At 44.4% G+C, this 17,994-nt stretch overlaps 1 protein-coding gene across 1 annotated transcript; it reads left to right on the forward strand.

Annotated features, from left to right (window-relative positions):
* The first annotated feature begins 9,487 nt into the window (after nt 1-9,487).
* Nucleotides 9,488-16,193, forward strand: fgf10b (fibroblast growth factor 10b). Its single transcript, XM_028996303.1, has 3 exons — nt 9,488-10,264; nt 14,796-14,899; nt 15,162-16,193. Exons 1-3 carry the CDS (start codon nt 10,012-10,014, stop codon nt 15,351-15,353), a joined length of 549 nt encoding a protein of 182 aa, XP_028852136.1. The 5' UTR covers nt 9,488-10,011; the 3' UTR covers nt 15,354-16,193.
* Nucleotides 16,194-17,994: the final 1,801 nt, after the last annotated feature.

Here is a 17,994-nt window from a genome sequence, read left to right on the forward strand (position 1 = left end):
TGCAAGGACATTTCAGTTCTTTCATTTTGTTTTTTGAGTTCAAATAAAATACACATTGTTATTTCTTCAACCTGCGTCCTCCATTTTTCACCTGAGCTAGAGGGGATTGTGACAGAAGACCGAACCAGAACGAGAGAAGATGGACTCATCCCACATCCCTCTGCCGATGGAAGAAACCCCCCAGCTGCTTCCTATCCTTCACTGCCATGAAACACAGCTGAAACAGGTCTTGGAGGTACTCCAGCAAGTGGTGAATGCCCTGCACTCCCCTACACAACCACCAGCTCCGCGCGCACCTACAGTGGAGCCACGCAGCTCCAACCACCATCATGCTTCGCTGCCGGAGCGTTACAGTGGGGATTCGGGTACCTGCAGGAATTTCCTGCTCTCCTTTCAGCTGTATTTCGCGGAGTTTCCTGATCAGAAAATCTCAGTCTTCATCCAGCGGCTTTCTGGGCGTGCTCATGACTGGGCGGCAGCCGTGTATCGGGGAGGAGGCCCTGAGACGACGTCTTACGCGGCATTCCTGGCGAGCTTCAAGACCGTCTTCTACCACCCGGACCAGGGGCAGTCGAGCAGTCAGCGCCTCCTGCGGCTCAGGCAGGGCAACGCCTCTGTAGCAGACTACTCGATTGAGTTCCGGATCCTTGCTGCAGACAGTGGCTGGAAGTGTTCCGGAATGGGTTGAGCCAAGACTTACAGACTGAACTAGCCTGCCGCGATGCCAATCTAGGGCTGGATGCCGTGATCGCTCTGGCCGTTAAGCTGGACCAGCATCTGCGTGGGAAAGGGCGTGTGGCGCCTACAACTACTTCCAGACGCTTTCGTCCTCGGATCCGGTCCGAAACGGTGTCCGAGACTCCTGCCCCTGGTCCAGGGGGTGCGGAAGCAGACCAAGAACCCATGCAGCTGGGATCCGCCCAATTGTCGGAGGAGGAGAAGAGGAGACGCAAAGAGCTAGGACTTTGTCTCTACTGCGTGGACCCAAGGCACTCTGTAGTTGGGTGCCCGCGCCTTTGAGGTAGTATTAGAGTATCCACCACATCCTACCAATTCAGTTCTCAGTTTTTTGTTGCTGGAGACATTTCCCATGGTGATAACACTATCCCTGTGTCTGTCCTTATAGATTTGGGATCGGCTGGGAATTTCATCTCTTTATCCCTGGTCTCTGTTCTCTCAATATCCCGGGTGGAATTGCCACGGCCGATCACAGTAATGCACCAATCACGCACATCTGAATTGGTCACACTTTCTATTCCCCCTCACCATTCTGAATCCCTAGAGTTTTTTTTGTTTTACCCATGTTAGACACCCAGTTGGTGCTGGGACTACCTCGGCTACGCCTGCATAACCCCAGCATCAATTGGGTCGAAAGCACTATTACTGCGTGGTCACCATCTTGTGTTTCTCATTGCAATTTGGCACCCGTTTCCATTAGTTCTACTTCTATTGAAAGCCCCTTAGCTGATTCGCCCGTTTCTGTTCCCCCTCACTATTCTGATTTGGCGGAGGTGTTTAGTGCCTCGAGCCTCCCCCACACCGTGCTTGGGATTGCGCCATAGATCTCCAGTTTTTTACTGAGCTCGACCTCCGGAGTGCCTACAACCTGGTTAGGATTCGAGCAGGCGACAAGTGGAAGATGCCGTTCAGCACAACGTCTGGTCATTGAGTACCGGGTCATGCCCTATGGGCTGGCCAATGCCCCCGCGTACTTTCAGAGCTTTATGAATGACGTTTTCAGGGACTACCTGATGCACTTTGTCATCGTCTATATCGATGATATCCTGGTCTACTCGCCTACCGAGTACGACCACATCAGACACGTCTGTCTCGTCCTTCGTCGCCTGCTCGAAAACGGGTTGTATGCCAAGGCCGAGAAGTGTGAATTCCACAAGCGGGAAGTAGCATTTCTCTGCTATAACATCGGGCCGGCAGGTGTTAGCATGGATGATCATAAGATACGGGCTGTTTCTGAGTGGCCGGAGCCCACAACAGTAAAGGATTTGCAGCGGTTATTGGGGTTCGCTAACTTTTACCGTAGGTTCATCAGGGGATTCAGTTCTGTGGCAGCGCCCCTCACCGACCTCCTAAAAAGGAAGCCAAAAATTATCCGATTCTCCCCAAGGCGCCACCAAGGCGTTTGAGGAGCTTAAGGCACTCTTCACCACAGCTCCAATCCTTAAGCTTCCGGACCTCGCTATGCCTTTCGTGGTGGAAGTAGATGCTTCCGAGGTCAGATTAGGGGGGGTGTTGTCACAGAGCTATGGGTCCCCGGGAAGGTTACGTCCTTGCGCTTTTTTTTTTTTTTTTCTAGGAAGATGTCGGAGGCGGAGAGAAACTATGACATTGGGAATCGTGAATTGCTTGCTGTAAAAGCTGCGTTAGAGGAGTGGCATCATTGGTTGGAGGGGGCAAGACACCCCTTTTCGGTATTGACCAATCATTAGAATCTCCAATACATCCAGCAGGCTAAGCGGCTAAATTCGCGTCAGGCCCGGTGGGCCCTCTATTTCGCCGGGTTCAACTTCACTATTACATAGTGAATTGCCGTTCGTCAATTCACCAAGCAAGCGGATAGGCGTCGTAGAGATACGCCTGTTTTTAAAGGCCGGTGATCGAGTCTGGCTCTCCTCCCGGGATCTCCAACTCCATCTCCCATCAAAGAAGTTATCCCCCAAGTACGTAGGCCCTTTTGTTATCCTCAAACAAGTTAATCCCGTTTCCTTTAAACTGCAGTTACCCTCGCACATGAAAGTCTCCCCGGTATTCCATGTCCCTTCTTAAGCCTGTCACCCCTGGACCGCTGGATGATGGGGAAGCTACCCCTATGCTCCCCGTGGCGGTGGAGGTCGAGGGGGCTCCTGCATATCGGGTGAGGCAACTCCTCGATCGCCCAGCACCCAGACCTCGGCCATCCGCCCAGTCGGCCGGCCCAACCACGGCGCGGTGGGAGGCCTCGGCGTGGCCCTGCGCAGCCAGGAGGCCGCTCTCGCCCCACTTCGGGGGCCGGTCCTGGAGGGGGGGGGGGGGTACTGTAACATTCGTGCCACCTCTGCCATGCCCCCAGCGGTCTACCTCTCCCATGTATTAGTGTGTTCTTCCGGGGCTCACTAGCACCCTGATTATTCCCACCTGTTCTTCATCACAGGTAAGTGGTGGTAATCACGGGTGCTTAGCGGGGTAATGACTTCTGATCGGTGGTTGGTTAGTTTAGCGGTAATGGGTCTGTCCACTCCTCTTTATAACCAGCCGGTCCCTCTAGTCCTGCGTTCGGTCTCCCTCACACAACCAGAGTTCGTTGCTGCACTGCATGCTGGCCTTAACGGCAATTGACAGTGAACCCCATAGAAGGACTGGAACTCAACTCTCCCCTCTAGGCTCAATACAGCTCCGCCACACCGGTTCGAAGCCTGGGCAAGACTAGGGCGATCTTTGGCTCTCGCCGAGGACCTCGCGGAAGATCCCACAACCTGGCTTCTAGAGGAGAGGCGTGGCACTTCACGCAAGGACATTTCAGTTCTTTCATTTTGTTTTTTGAGTTCAAATAAAATACGCATTGTTATTTCTTCAACTTGCGTCCTCCATTTTTCACCTGAGCTAGAGGGGAACGTGACACACATCATATTCGCATACCGTCTTATTGCCACTGTCCGCCATTAACTATATACACTTTACTCTCCTTACTCATCACTTTACTAGTGGTTTAATATTCATGTTACCTCAACAAACCTAAATGCCTTTAATGGGGTTTTTGACCACCACAAATAAGCATATTAACATAAGATAAGAAAGAACTTTATTTATCCGGCGGGAAATTCTTTTGTCGAAAACATGCGCGATGCAGCAAGAGGAACAGGAGTAATAGGAGGAATAAATATATACAATAAGAATTGAAGAATAGTAGAATAGTGCAAGTATCAAAAATAGCTCAAACTCAATAACAATAATAATATAACTATCCATCAAAATGCAAGTGATTATGCAAAGTGACATTGTGTTTATGCAATGAATAAAGAGAGAGTAGCAGCATGTGATGGGGGATGAAACAAACATTCACAGAGCAAGGAAAACGAAATATTATTATGGAGGAAATTGTTCTTCAGATTTTCTTCCCAGATTTCCCTATATTTAACTGACCAGCTTCCCTGTCCCTGCAGAAAAAAACTTTGCCTACAGCTTGATGCTGCCACCACCATGCTTCACAGTGGGAATTGCGTGTACAGGTTGATGTGCAGTGTTTGGTCCAGAGCTCTGTCTGACTCCAATATTTATTGCTCTTGTTGTCCTACCTTGAGGACCCATATTCCTGACAACAGAGGGGCAAATGGGTCGCCACTGGAGGAGACAGCAGTGGGGACAATACCATGGCTGGATCCGCACGGGTCCAGCATTTGTAGACTTCTAGACAGAAGCCTGTTTTTCTGTTCTGTTCACATGTTTTCCACTTGTGCCTCTTTCTAGTCATACATGAATAGTTTTTTTACTTTAAGAGTGATTGACATATTAATTTTGACAGCCCTCAAATGTTTATATTCTCTATTTTTCTTTGAACGATATATGAAATTGCTCTTAAATACAATACATGGTCATGTTATACTAAACCCATGTATGATGGTCAATATCATGCCTGCAAGTTGCTAGAATCAAATTAAATGACAAATTTGACCTGTAAATAAATTCCTTCTGCTTTGCGAAATCAATCCCTTCATCCATCTGCAAGGTAAACGGCAGTCACTGGATGGTGGATAACATTACAAACATCCACAAGCCAAAGGAGAACAGGAACTGGAACCTCATCGTTGCAATGAGATACCCCGGTGCCACCGGATGACGGAGTGCGAATGAAATATTTATGTTTCGTGACTAGCAAAAAGTGCCTGTGTTCTGGGAGTCAAGGCCACACCCACATGGTGCAGGGCTGGTAAGGAAATGGTCTCCAGGTGTGAGGCAAGCCCCTTGGTTTCATGTCCAGAATTATGGCCCTGTCATTTTAGTGATTGGTCTGCTCTCCTTGCATTGGTTATATGGTTATTTTTTTTTATAATGAAGACATATGACAGTGACCATCCCTTCCACCACTGTGATTGAGAAGTCCTCTGTCTTGACAGCTGGTTTGGGACTTGTCCATCCTGAGTGTCTCTGCATGACAGGTGAAAATTGGTAGTGGTGGTAGTAGCCCACTTACTACCATTGTGTCCCTGAGTGTCCTTGTCCTTGTCACGACTGATTGTAATTCGCTATGGATAAGGGCATCTGGTAAATGCTGTATACACTCTGGTCCATGTTGCATGGACAAGAAAGACAACCAGTTATTCAGAAACATTTGGACCACCTCCTCATGTTGCCTTAATATATAATAATATGTATGATAATAATATATCATTATTGTTCTGGAAGGACAACTGTATAATCATCAACAATGTGCTAACAATATTCATTGTAAAGGACCAAAACTGGCATAATAAGGATATTCTTAATGGGCACATTGTCCCACTGCTTCAGCATCTCCTCTGGTTCCAGTCCCATTAGCCCCAGGTTATGGCCCCCTTTTAATTGCCTTAGTTCGCTGCGCACTGTTCCAGGTTTTCTGCTGGGATGCTGGGACCCAGTCATATTTAAGTACCACCGAATCAGATTTTGCACCCAAACCGTGGTGCAAAATTACAGCCACTTTTGATCCTGTCCCACAATGAGATTTCCCAGGACGTGCCATTTCAGTGTCTGTAGTCTTAAATGCCAGACTAGGAAGAAAGCAGCATATAGAATTTGAGGGGGCATTCGCGGAAATTATGTCATCAACACCTTTCGCGCAGGTGTGCAGGTGTGATGTGAGGATGGGAGGAGGGAGGTTGGCCTTCTTCAGCTTCCTGAGAAAGTACAGACGTTGCTGGGCTTTCTTGGTGGTGGAGGTGGTGTTGAGGCTCCAGGAGAGGTCATGTACACACCCAGGAACTTCACGCTGCTGACAATCTCAACAGCAGATCCATCGATGTGCAGTGTGGTGGGGACAGTCGGTTTCCTCCTGAAGCTGACAACCATCTCTTTGGTCTTGGTGACATTGAGAGTCACCAATCCACCAGATGTTTCATCTCCTCTCTGTAGGCTACTGTTGTGTCATCTGTGAACTTGATGATGTGGTTCGAACTGTACTGTGCAGCACAGTTTTGTGTCAGCAGAGTGAACAGCATTGGACTGAGCAGCATCCCTGTGGGGAACCTGAGGACCTTGGAGGTGTCATTTCCTATAAGCGCACTGAGGCCTGTCTGTTACAAAAGTCCAAGATCCAGCTACAGAGTGGAGAGCTTATTCCCAGCAGGTCCAACTTCATTACCAGCTTCTGAGGGATGACAGTATTGAATGCCGGCTGATGTTAATTTTTTGTCGAGGTGGGAGAGGATTGCACATAGGGCAGACGAAATTGCACGGAAACCGTCTGTGGAGTAGTTTAGGTGGTAAGCAAACAACAGGGGACCTTTAATAGTGTATTTAAGTGTGTATTGGTTGCATGTCCATATTTATCCATATAGCCTTCCATATCATATAGACAAACCAAAGATCAGAACATAGCTTCTAAACTGACTTCTGAATCAACAGGTTCACAAATTGAACAAAAGTATGCATCATTTATTTCTAAATGACTATAATCTAAAGCAATAAAAGCTTCTGAAAATGTTTTCGGACCATTTACATCATCTTCAAAACATGAATCTCAAACGGTTCTCAAGCGGTAATGGAGTAATAAAAGTGCAATATGAGAGTAGTGTTCTCATCTGGAGGAAATCTGCCTGTCTTCAGGCTGTGGCACTGGCACAATCATTCCAGCTTGAGACCTTTATTAAACCAGCAGCCCTCTGGGAAGCTGGCTCCTCAAAAAGCTCGCCTGCAGGGTGGGAACGTGGGACATTCTGATCGCACAAACGGGACAGCTTGTTGTCCATTATATAAGTGGCAATGTCAATATTTGTGCCCATTTTGTCCACCTTTGTGTCATCTTCGATGGTGAAAAAAAGGTACTCGTTGATTAATTTCATACTCTTCATGAGATAATAAGAGATTCTTCTCAGATTAACAATGATGGTGATATGCTTCAGTATAGGCTGAATAAAATATAATGAGATTAAAGCATGAATTAAACATGAATTTTAGATGGTAAACTAGAGATTCTCTGTTTTAGGGATTTAATTTTCATGGTAACTCCTGCTTTAGGGTTTGGCCAGTGGGACCAAACGTACCAAAAGTCTTACAGGACATATCAATATTCATTTTTACGTCTAGCAATTATCAAATCAAAACATTCTGAGCTAGACACATATTTTTATGTAAAATTGTATACTCCACATATCTATGTTTGCCTTTGTTTTTTTATAACTTGGCAGTATACAGAATACTATTTCTAATCTTCTAATCTTTTATTTCAAATATTCAGAACGTTTAATTTAATTTTGTTTCAAATAATAAGGAATTCACAGTGAGGAAATAGTTAATGTTTTATGTTGAAATGTTGACCTATTTTGTGTCTTTTATCTAACCAATGCAGTCCATATGTTTAAATAAAATGAAATAGCACACGCTTCTCCATCATCTGGCTAAATCTTCGTTGCAAACTTGATTCAGACCTATTTAGATTCTTCTCCTTGTTTTCAGCAGTAAAAATGTGAACAGTCCTCTGTAAAATATGAGGAACACATGTGAGACCTTCACTACTTGAACCCAGGGAGAAAAGCACAGAAATAGATCAATAAAGATAATGTAACAAGTAAATCTTCAGATCACAGAGAGAGATAAAAACCCAGCCGATCCCACTCAGTCCTCCAAAGCTCAGGGATATTACAGCACAAGGAATCAGTGGTCAGTAATAATTCATTCATTCTGTTGTTGTAAAGATATATCCTGAGATTTAAGAGACATATGATAAATACCCTGGAAAACACTGCTACTAATAAAAACGAATATCATTAGGTTTTGTTTATGGTGAACTACCGTTTAAAATATTTGATAGAAAACAATTGCGATGTCTGTTAAAAGAACACCAGATTGATCAAGATCCCTCTCCAGACATTCCTCTGGTTGGGAATGACAGGGATGGCTGTTAATGAATGGAATATCTGCATACAATAGAAAGTTGCTTCAATGCAAGTCTGTCTCTTTAAAAGCTTCTCTGATTGTTAGAATTTAAATATTTGAAATAAACTGTTATTTTTAACTCGTTTTTATTTGGAAACCAAGGACATTCCAAAATTACGGCAAACCTATTAGACAGAAATGTACATTCTGTCAAGTAAGGGTTCATTTTGATCTGTACCCATTATCCAAAAAGTAAAATCTGACCAAAACGTGTTGTGAGTGTCCCTTGTGGTTTGACATGCTACTGAAGGTTCCACAAAGTCATTTGAAGTGAATTAAATACTAGAAGGCTTTATCTGTTACTGTGTGTTTGCTTGTCTTGATAAGACAGAATAAAAAGACTATTGGACTGTCTGTGATCAGTTCCTCGTTTCCACTGTCATTCCTTGCGGTGGTTTTTGGCAAGGACTTGGACAACAAAGGAAGCAGAGATAAGGCGCAGTGTCTTTGTAAGGAACTTTGTGGTGCTGTTTTCCAGGGTAACTGAGGTAACTAGTTTCCGGCTCATTATGGAAGATCGATTTTTTACTTCTGTCTGAATCTCTGTTTTCAGCGCAGCTGTGTCGGGATCAGACCCCAACTCGGTCTGTCATTAGATTTCACATCAGTAGGGGGAACCACTGCAGTTATTTATTTAGCTAAGCCAAGAGATTACACCTCATGCTCAGATAGCGGACCAATGTGTCTGCCGACCCAGACGTTCTGGCTGTGAATGAAGGAAACGACTTCAGGTTCAGAACTTGCTACTCTTGGTGACTAAAGCACAGCGGAAAGCTGAGACCTCAGGCCTGACCAAAAAAAAAGTTCTGGAGGTGAAACTTTAGACTGCATTACCCAGCGGAGCTGCATCCTAGACGTCTGCGAGTGAATCGCAAGAAATGCACGTTTCTTCGGCTTTCAGTCCTGGGACGTGTTGACTGAATGACAGGAGCCTTTTGAGGAGGTTTGTCTTCAGGTTTTGGATGTCCAGCTGTGAAAGTACTTAAAATATGCTGCTTTTAGGAGGGGGCGAGATGGAATGTGAGGGCATCCCATTCCCCTATCTGCAACATTCATCCACTTCAGGTTCATAGACAGCCCTGAACCCAACCCCCACCCCGCTGTGGAGGACCCCTCCTCTGCTCCCCTGCACACTGAGCTGGTCGGCTGGAAAATAAATGGTGGGTAGAACCCGTGTCTTGATGCCTTGCAGGGAAATCCAACTCCACACCGGCCGCCTCACCCCCAGACTCAGCCCATGCCCGGCCTGCTCGCTGCAGCTGCGCGATACATGAGGTGGAGCAAGCTGTGGGAGAACGTGAGAAGGGGAGGGAGATATTGACTGACACACAGAGGGAGGGGGGGGAGCAAAAGAGAGGGAGAACTTCAGAAGCAACATCAGAAGGTCCATCTCAAGCGACTTAAAGAGGAAAAAACGGCAACTTTGATGGTCAAATAGAGACTTGTCCTGCCAGCAAGCTCAATCAGGGTAGGGTCAGTGTGAAGAGAAGGAGACCCCACACTCTTTCCTGAGGAGAAATGCAAAGACACTTAAGTGGAAAATGGGAGAGAAGCTTTTGAAGATTAAGGAGAGGACCTTTTTCAACAGCTGTTCCTAAATCCCACACTTGTGAACCTTTTTTTATCCTTTCCCACCGCTGTGAACAGCTGCTGAACCTGTCTGCTGCAAGGCCAGAAAAAAGAAGAAGAAGAAGAAGAAGCCCAGACCGGCGGTGATGACGTTGGGCCACGGCTCTTTTTGGATGTGGGACCTGTTGAAAAGTGAGGAACAGCGGCAGGGCCACTGAGCTCCTCTCCTCTTTCCAGCAGCTACCTTCACCACCGCCAGCCTTCGCCAAGCATGTCCCATTCTGCGCCGCTCCCGGCATCCATCAGAACGCCACCACCATGTGGAGATGGCAAGTGAGTAGGGGTGGCCTGTCTCGTCTGGGCTGCCTCTCTCTGCTCCTGCTGCTCGGGCTGCTCTGCTGCCTGCCGGCTCCCGCCAACTCGTCCGCGGCGGTCGGGCGCCACGTGCGGAGCTACAACCACCTCCAGGGCGATGTGCGCAGGAGGAAGCTGTTCTCCTTCCAGAAGTTCTTTCTCAGGATCGATCCGAATGGGACGGTCAACGGGACCAAGAGCAAAGACGATGCCCTCAGTAAGTCACCAGCACACACTCAGGGTCGCACACCTTAAAGGGATCATTTCACATTCGAAAGCGTGTTGTGATGGACCAACATGGAACAATATCAGAACATTTATATCATATTGTATTATATTAGACAAACCAGAAGGCTTCACCGGTTTTACACAGATGTTTTTTTTTCTTTCTGAAATCTATGTTTAAAACCCGTCGCTCTTAGTGGGTTTTATGATATTTTGAACGAATATACATTTAGAATTTGGAGCCAATGTGCCCATATCGGAGAGTTAAAGGTTTGTAATTCGAACCTCTGCCCGTGCTTCCTGTAAGTAAGTGTGTCTTTTCTGTCTGGCCTTGTGTGCTAAATTATTCATTATTTGTCTGGGGCTTAAACGAATGTTCTTTTTTGGTTCAACGAAAACCGTCAGCACCGCTTTTTCCTCCAAGAGTTTGTACTTGCTGGCTCGTTGAGTCCTGCATTCTTTGGAATACAGCGAAGGGGTCAGTTAAGATCAAATATTTCACAGCAGAGTGCATTTTAAGTAGAACCAGACATCCCCCTGTTATCTCCTCTGTCTAAACAATCAACACAAAGACTGTAGTTTGCTGATAGCTAAAAGGGGGCCGCTGATAGACTGGGCCCTGGTTAACCCTCGTGGGTTTTAATTCTGCCACGGGCAAACACTCGGAGGCTCGGCTCGTACAGCCACCAAAACCTTCAGATTTTTAACCTTCAGAAAGCTTTCTTCCGTTTCTGCGTTACGTGTGGGTTCGCCATCGACACGCTCTGCACATGCACGCTTGAAACGTGTACGCTGTCTGATCCAGACGCCATGTGTGAAGAGCTAATTTTGCATGAGGCCCAAATGCACGTTCGAACGGGTGCACAGGCATTAAGCACACGCTTACTCCGTATTTATGAGACCTTTTAATGTGCTCTGGTGGGCATTCGCAGCCACACATTTCAATTGCTTGGAGAGAAATATGGCAGTGACTGTATTTGCTTTTTTTTCACAGTTTTACAATCAGCCTTCAATGAAAATATGGGCCTTTTTTCAATAATACTGCTCCGAGCAGTGAAATTAAATTGCTTATTAAAATGGATATTGCACCCATTCATAAACCTATAAACAGACAATATAGTTTCGTTATTAGTAGGAGTGTGTGGTCTCTGCGGCGAAGATGTGTGTGAAGGTGCCACACAATGAATGGGATGTTTTGAACATCATTGTCCTCGGATCAAAGCTGTAGCCCTTCTAGATCAATACTGTGTGGCTACAAAGGCATAACCTGGGGGGGTGGAATTACACTGCGGATAATGCCACCATATCAAGTGAGGGCGGAAAGCGATACCGCAGTCCTCCTCAGGCAAGACCTCTTTTAAGGGATGCTGCACTTGAACTCCACGAGACAGCAAAAAGCATGACTTCTTCTAAAAGACAGACAGGACAGTGGCTGGGCCACAGCAACTACAAAAAAAAAAAAAAAGCATTAGCAATTAATAGATTAAGAGAGACCACAACAGGCTAGATGTTTAGTAGACCCACGCGCCATCAAAGTGACTCAGCAACTTTCAAGATAAAAGCGGAGATGGGATAAATGGTTCAACGTGGCTTTTCAGGGATCTTCGCTGCAGATCCGAACACAGTTGTCTGACCCGGACCTTATTCCAGTCTGTCAGAAGACCCCACAGCCGCACGCCCACAGATTTATGGAGATGCCAGCAACAAACTGTCCCACATGGACCTGTATCCTGCTCAAGGGGGAAAAATGCGCAAAATTTACGAGCAGCGGGGAGTCTCATCTCAGCGTGTATAGTTCAAATCAGCACCTCGACACAGCATATGTGGCTCTGCAACAACACGCGCGCAGCCTTGGCTCTTGCTTGTCTTGTTTTGAAGGCAAAGTGTTTCCTATGCAAACTTGCTGAGGTGTGTCCCTGCTATTAAGCTTTTTTTTTATCACATTAAACCTCTAAAAACCTCAACACAACAAAAAACACCCCTTAACTACATGGAATTGGTGTTTGAACATCTGATCTCGAGAGTTTAAAAAGTCTGCCCAAAGTTCCCTCCAACAGCAGGAGGGGTACCCGGTATTCCGTCTGGATGCTCATGTTGGCTGATGGTCCCCAGGGACCCAACAAAATGGTATTTGTACGCAAAACCATTTGTCCCGGATCGTCCTCGTGGCTTGCTGAAAACACAGAATGTGAACAACATTCTCAAGCAATAAACACCAATAATGTGTGACGGGAAATGAACGTCTCCTATTCGCAATATGTCAGGAAGTTAAAATGACAGAAGGACGATGAGAAAGACTTTGCGGCGTTCTCTCTGGGAGTCACCATGAAGAACCTTGACTGACTGGTCAACATGTTGTCTTGTTGCATGGGAGCTTGACACCAACATTTTCCAGAGTTCCTATGTTTAGGTCCCACAAATAGTAACACGGGCTGTTGAGAAAATTCCCTTTGGCAACCTGCTATGGAAAAAGCCCCTCAGTGCGCACTGGTAACGTATCAGTCCAGGCCAATGTACCATGTACCGTTACTACAAACAGACCACTGCAGATCAGTCATGCATCAGGGAAAACAAGGGAAATGCCACCCCAACACTGACGCAAGTGTTCTTGTTAACCCTGCAAAAAGGTGATTTGGGGTTATAAACACGGTTGTTTTGTGCTTTTTCTCGGTGTGTGGCCGTGTGCTCTGAAACACTTCCAGAGCGGCCATTTGTGTCTTGATTTTAGTTTCCATTTGATTTCTCACAAATTACTCATTTTGCTGACAAGACATAGCTTGCAAAAATTAGCAAATAGAATATTTCATGATCAAATGGATTATTATCAGTAGCATTAAGTTGATAATTTTGCAGTTAATGGAATTGACTTAGCTCTAGCATAATACATTGGACGCATATATATACTTTTGAAAAATGTGTTAATATTTTGAAATTTTTGAAAGACTTTACTAAGATCAACCAGCTTTTTGTTTTTAACATTTAGTTCCTTTTTAGCAGAATGGCTGTACACTTGAATAAAATATGAAAACTGCCAAGTGGCACGTTGCTGAGCCTCAGCACTGAATTGTGTCTGCATGCAACCAGTGGAACTGGTTTTGAAAAGCTGTAATGTGATGAAATGCTGACAAATCAACATTAAGACTTGCCAATTTCTGCATTTCAAATGATTGCAATCATTAATATCATGTGATCAGGTGTATTATAGTGAAAAGTGATGAATCTACATAGTAACACCAAACACTGCTTTTAATCAATAATGCATGATGATTCAGCAGTAGCAACATTTCTACATGACTGAGCGGAGCGTCCATGTTTATCTGTTGTTGTTTACTGTGACAGTCTCGCTCGGCCTCTCTCTGTCACCATCATGTGACGTTTGACTGGGCCCTGGTCTCTCTACTTCTTTCCCGCTCTCATTCTCTCTGTCTTTGATCATTGATCATTGAGGCCTTTCTAATCCCTTCCTGTCTCTCTGTCATCCTGCCTCTGTTCTCTATCCTTTCATCCTCCTTCTGTTTACAGGGGAGACAGAGAGCAGCCTAGATAGTCTTACATCCTCACTCGATACCTGCAACCTGATCCCTTACAGAAGGAGCGCTCTCAGATCTTCGGTGGCTGTTGTGTCATGGCCAGAGCACCACTTCACAGGTTGACACTTTTTTTTTTCGCCTGGAGGCTGAACTGTAGCAGTGCAGCACAGACTTGTTAAAAAGATGGAGATGGAGGATATTGGCCGGCTGCCCTGGGGTACATTTCCATGTTAGCAACTTTCATCGTTGGCCACATACAAATGAATGAATCCTCGTGCAGTAAGTTAAGGCATTCACGTGTTGCTGGATAAAGCCCTGAACCAAAAACAGTCTGTCACAGAGTAGCAATCACCTTTCAACAATGGTTTTGATCAAAGGGAACCCCTACTGAAGTTCAACACCCCCCACCCATGTCCACCTCCTATGTGGTTATCAGGATTGGATAACTATCCATCACATGAGGTGAAAAGGTTGTCCGTGGCAACGCGTTGACTCAAAGGTGACAGTCTGGGAAGTAATATGCTGAATTGGAGCACATGAGTGAGGGAACCTGGGCAAAGAGCACGTGGACAGGCATCGTCTGTGCTGACCATTGATACCGGTGGCACTCACTGAGCCAAGCTCTCAAGTGTAAATATGAGCTGGGACACGCTGTATTCTTTTACGTAATTACTTATGATGCCGTCACCTCTGTACTGCGACCGAAATGTTTTCATTAATGCCAATGAGATATTAGAAACAAAATATGGGAATGGCATCATACAATTAAATTTGATTCTTATAAGTGATTAGAAATGACTCAACAAATCTCAAAGGCACAAACACAGCACAGATACTTATATGAAGGAACCCAAAAACTCAAACTTTCTCGCAACTCCAGGGCTCATCAGATTCCTCTGTTTGGATGAGTGAAAATACAGTGCAGTGACTATTGTGAGTAATGTTTTTAACAGTGTTTCATAAAGTAACAGGCAAATTAATTCTCTGTTTCAGGTATTCTGGAGATTACATCAGTTGATGTGGGCATTGTGGCCATCAAAGGACTTTATAGCAACTTTTACTTGGCAATTAACAAGAAGGGGGAACTGTATGGAGCAGTAAGTTAACCATTGTTGTATACACTGGGCAACACAGACAAAATGGCTAATAAAATTAATATAAGGAATCATTCATCATTTTTAATAACCACTTAATACACATTTGGGTTGCGGGAGCTATAGATTTATATCAAACCCTGATTAATTCAAGAATATGGGGTATAAATATTGCAGGTATCTGTGTTGAATTATTACACATATACATTTGTGTGAGTAAATATGAAGTGCAGCATTCAACTCATTGAATTACTTTTTTTTTTAGAGACAATATGGGATTAACTGTAGGCTAAAGGAGAGAATAGAGGAGAATGGCTACAACACTTATGCATCAGCAGACTGGAGAAACAGGAAAAGGCAAATGTTTGTTGGCCTTAGTGCCAAAGGAAAGCCACTGCGAGGGAGGAAGACCAGGAGAAAGAACACTGCTACACATTTCCTCCCAATCATGGTGTGATGCATGGTGCACACTGAGAAGTATTCATTGAAGAAGGAGGCACTACTGAACAGAACATCCGCAGACTGAATCCCTTCAGATTGTTAAATCATCAGAGGCATAGGATGAACTATGAACACTTTGTGCCAAATTATTTGAAAAAAAAAAAGAACAAAGCGAAGTGGATATATGGATGTACTTTATCTAATGTGAATGAAATGGGAAGACAAAGGGTCATTGTAAATAGGAACACGTTTTGATATTTATAGTTTGAGTTGGTTGCACTTTATTTTACAGTAAAATACATGCAGTAATAACTTGTTCCATTGAAGCATGTATTAATGTGTATTATGTGTTATTTGGTTGAAAATGTATGAGTAACATGGTAAATATATAATATAATATAATATAATATAACACAGTACACTAGAGGGCATGCTGTACCATGTGATATGCCAGCTCATAACTTGACCTATATGATATACTTTTTGCAGTACATGATATTGTTTCAAATTATATTTATAATTGCTGTAATGTAAAATAAAGTACAATAACATCTCATGTGAAATGCAGGTTTAAACCACAGTAAACACAACTGAAAAGACACACACACAAAAAGCATTTGTATCATGATGAAACATTGCTTATGACTGTAAAAGATTATTTATTTGTATAATATTTAAGTGGACAAAAATAAATCATGAACAGTTGTTATTATTGGATGTATTGGATACACGCATTCAAATGACTTGTACTGGATTAAATTAAATGGCATTTACTCTAACTAATTTTATGACAGTATGAGCCATAAGAATGTCATGTATCTCTTCAGTCATGACAACCATTAAACACAATTATATGATGGGGTTCACAGCTTTCTGTTCAAACACTGCCCCCTATTTTATGGAGTAAAATTTTGCCAGTTGGCAAAATCTGACATGGCAGACCCTTACACTTTCATCATGAGATCTTTCAGGGTTCAGTACTCACAGGAATTAAGATGCAATTTGACCATGTTAAGTAACAACTGTTTAGGGTAGTGGTGGCCTAGCGGTTAAGGAAGCGGCCCCGTAATCAGAAGGTTGCCGGTTCGAGGTGCCACTGAGCAAAGCACCGTCCCCACACACTGCTCCCTGGGCGCCTGTCATGGCTGCCCACTGCTCACTCAGGGTGATGGGTTAAATGCAGAGGACAAATTTCACTGTGTGCACCATGTGCTGTGCTGCTGTGTATCACAAGTGACAATCACTTCACTTCAGGGGGAGTATAAACGCAAAATTGGCATTTCACAAGCAAAGACATTCAAAATCTTTATATTGTAGTTATAGACAGAGATGGAAAAAACATTGAAACACTGGGCAATGCCAATGTCTAACAGGAATGTGGGACTTTTTACTTTCAATAAATGTCTGAACATATATTATATTTCTGGCATATGTTTACTGCTTTAAGTAAATTTGAAACACACTGAATTATGAACTAGTCTGCAATCTCCACCTAAGGCTTTATTTGACAATAAATGTTCCTCATTATTCACTGACTGCAGTGATTTAAAAAATTGTGTTTCTTGAAGTCGAAAATCATTTCAGTCACCCCACAACAAAACACGTGCTCAAACTTTAAACAGACCTTGGCTAGTAAATTGAATTGATGATGCCATACATTCCTTACACCAACAATCTGTTTGAACACTTTCCAAGTTGTTCCAAGCAGAACACACAATAATGGAAAATAAATTTAACAATCTTCATCAAAATAGGTCTGCAGGTTTCTGGAACAAGTGTGTTGTTTTAAAAAGCGTGAACCGCTCTTATGAAGCCAGTGGAAAATGGCCGGAGGCCTGGCTGCTAATGAGGGCTCATTTTGAGACAGCTCATCAAACACACATGCTGTTAATAGTAGCGTCCCGCTCAAATAAAGGAGGCCTGTGCAAAGACAGGGTTAAGTTTAAGCTCTCTATGGAGTTTCATGCTGTTGACAGGGCACCAATGAAGTTTACAGAGGTGGAGGTGGGGATGTCAGAAGTACTGCTGATATGCATATTACAGGGGCAGTGGTGGCCTAGCGGATAAGGAAGCAGACCTGTAATAGGAAAGTTGCCAGTTCAAATCCCGAACCACCAAGGTATCACTGAGCAAAGCACCGACCCCACACACTGCTCTCCGGGCGCCCGTCATGGCTGCCCACTGCTCACCAACGAAATGTGCCCTCAACGAAATGTGCACACAACGAAATGTGTCCTCTGCTTTTAACCAATTACTTTGGTGTGCAGTGGGCAGCCATGACAGGCGCTCGGGAGCGTGTGGGTGTGGGGATGTTACTTTGCTCAGTGGCACCTCAGTGGTACCTTGGGGAACGGGATTTGAACCGGCTGCTTACAGGGCCGCTTCCTTAACCACTAGGCCACCACTGCCCCAATTAAATGCAGTTAATTGCAGAGGACACATTTTGTTGTGTCACCATGTGCTGTGCTGCAGTGTTTCACAATGACAATCACTTTCACATTCATAGTAATATTGAGTGAATTCATTTAATTGAAATGTCAGTGATAGTCTAAGTCTTTACACTCAAAAGATGGTGATTGTAATTTGTTCTTGGTTTGAAATGGATCAAGAAATAACATAGTAATAACTAGGGGCAGTGGTGGCCTAGAGGTTAAGGA

The sequence above is a fragment of the Denticeps clupeoides genome, chromosome 11 (genome assembly GCF_900700375.1).
Source record: "Denticeps clupeoides chromosome 11, fDenClu1.1, whole genome shotgun sequence".
Taxonomy (NCBI): domain Eukaryota; kingdom Metazoa; phylum Chordata; class Actinopteri; order Clupeiformes; family Denticipitidae; genus Denticeps; species Denticeps clupeoides.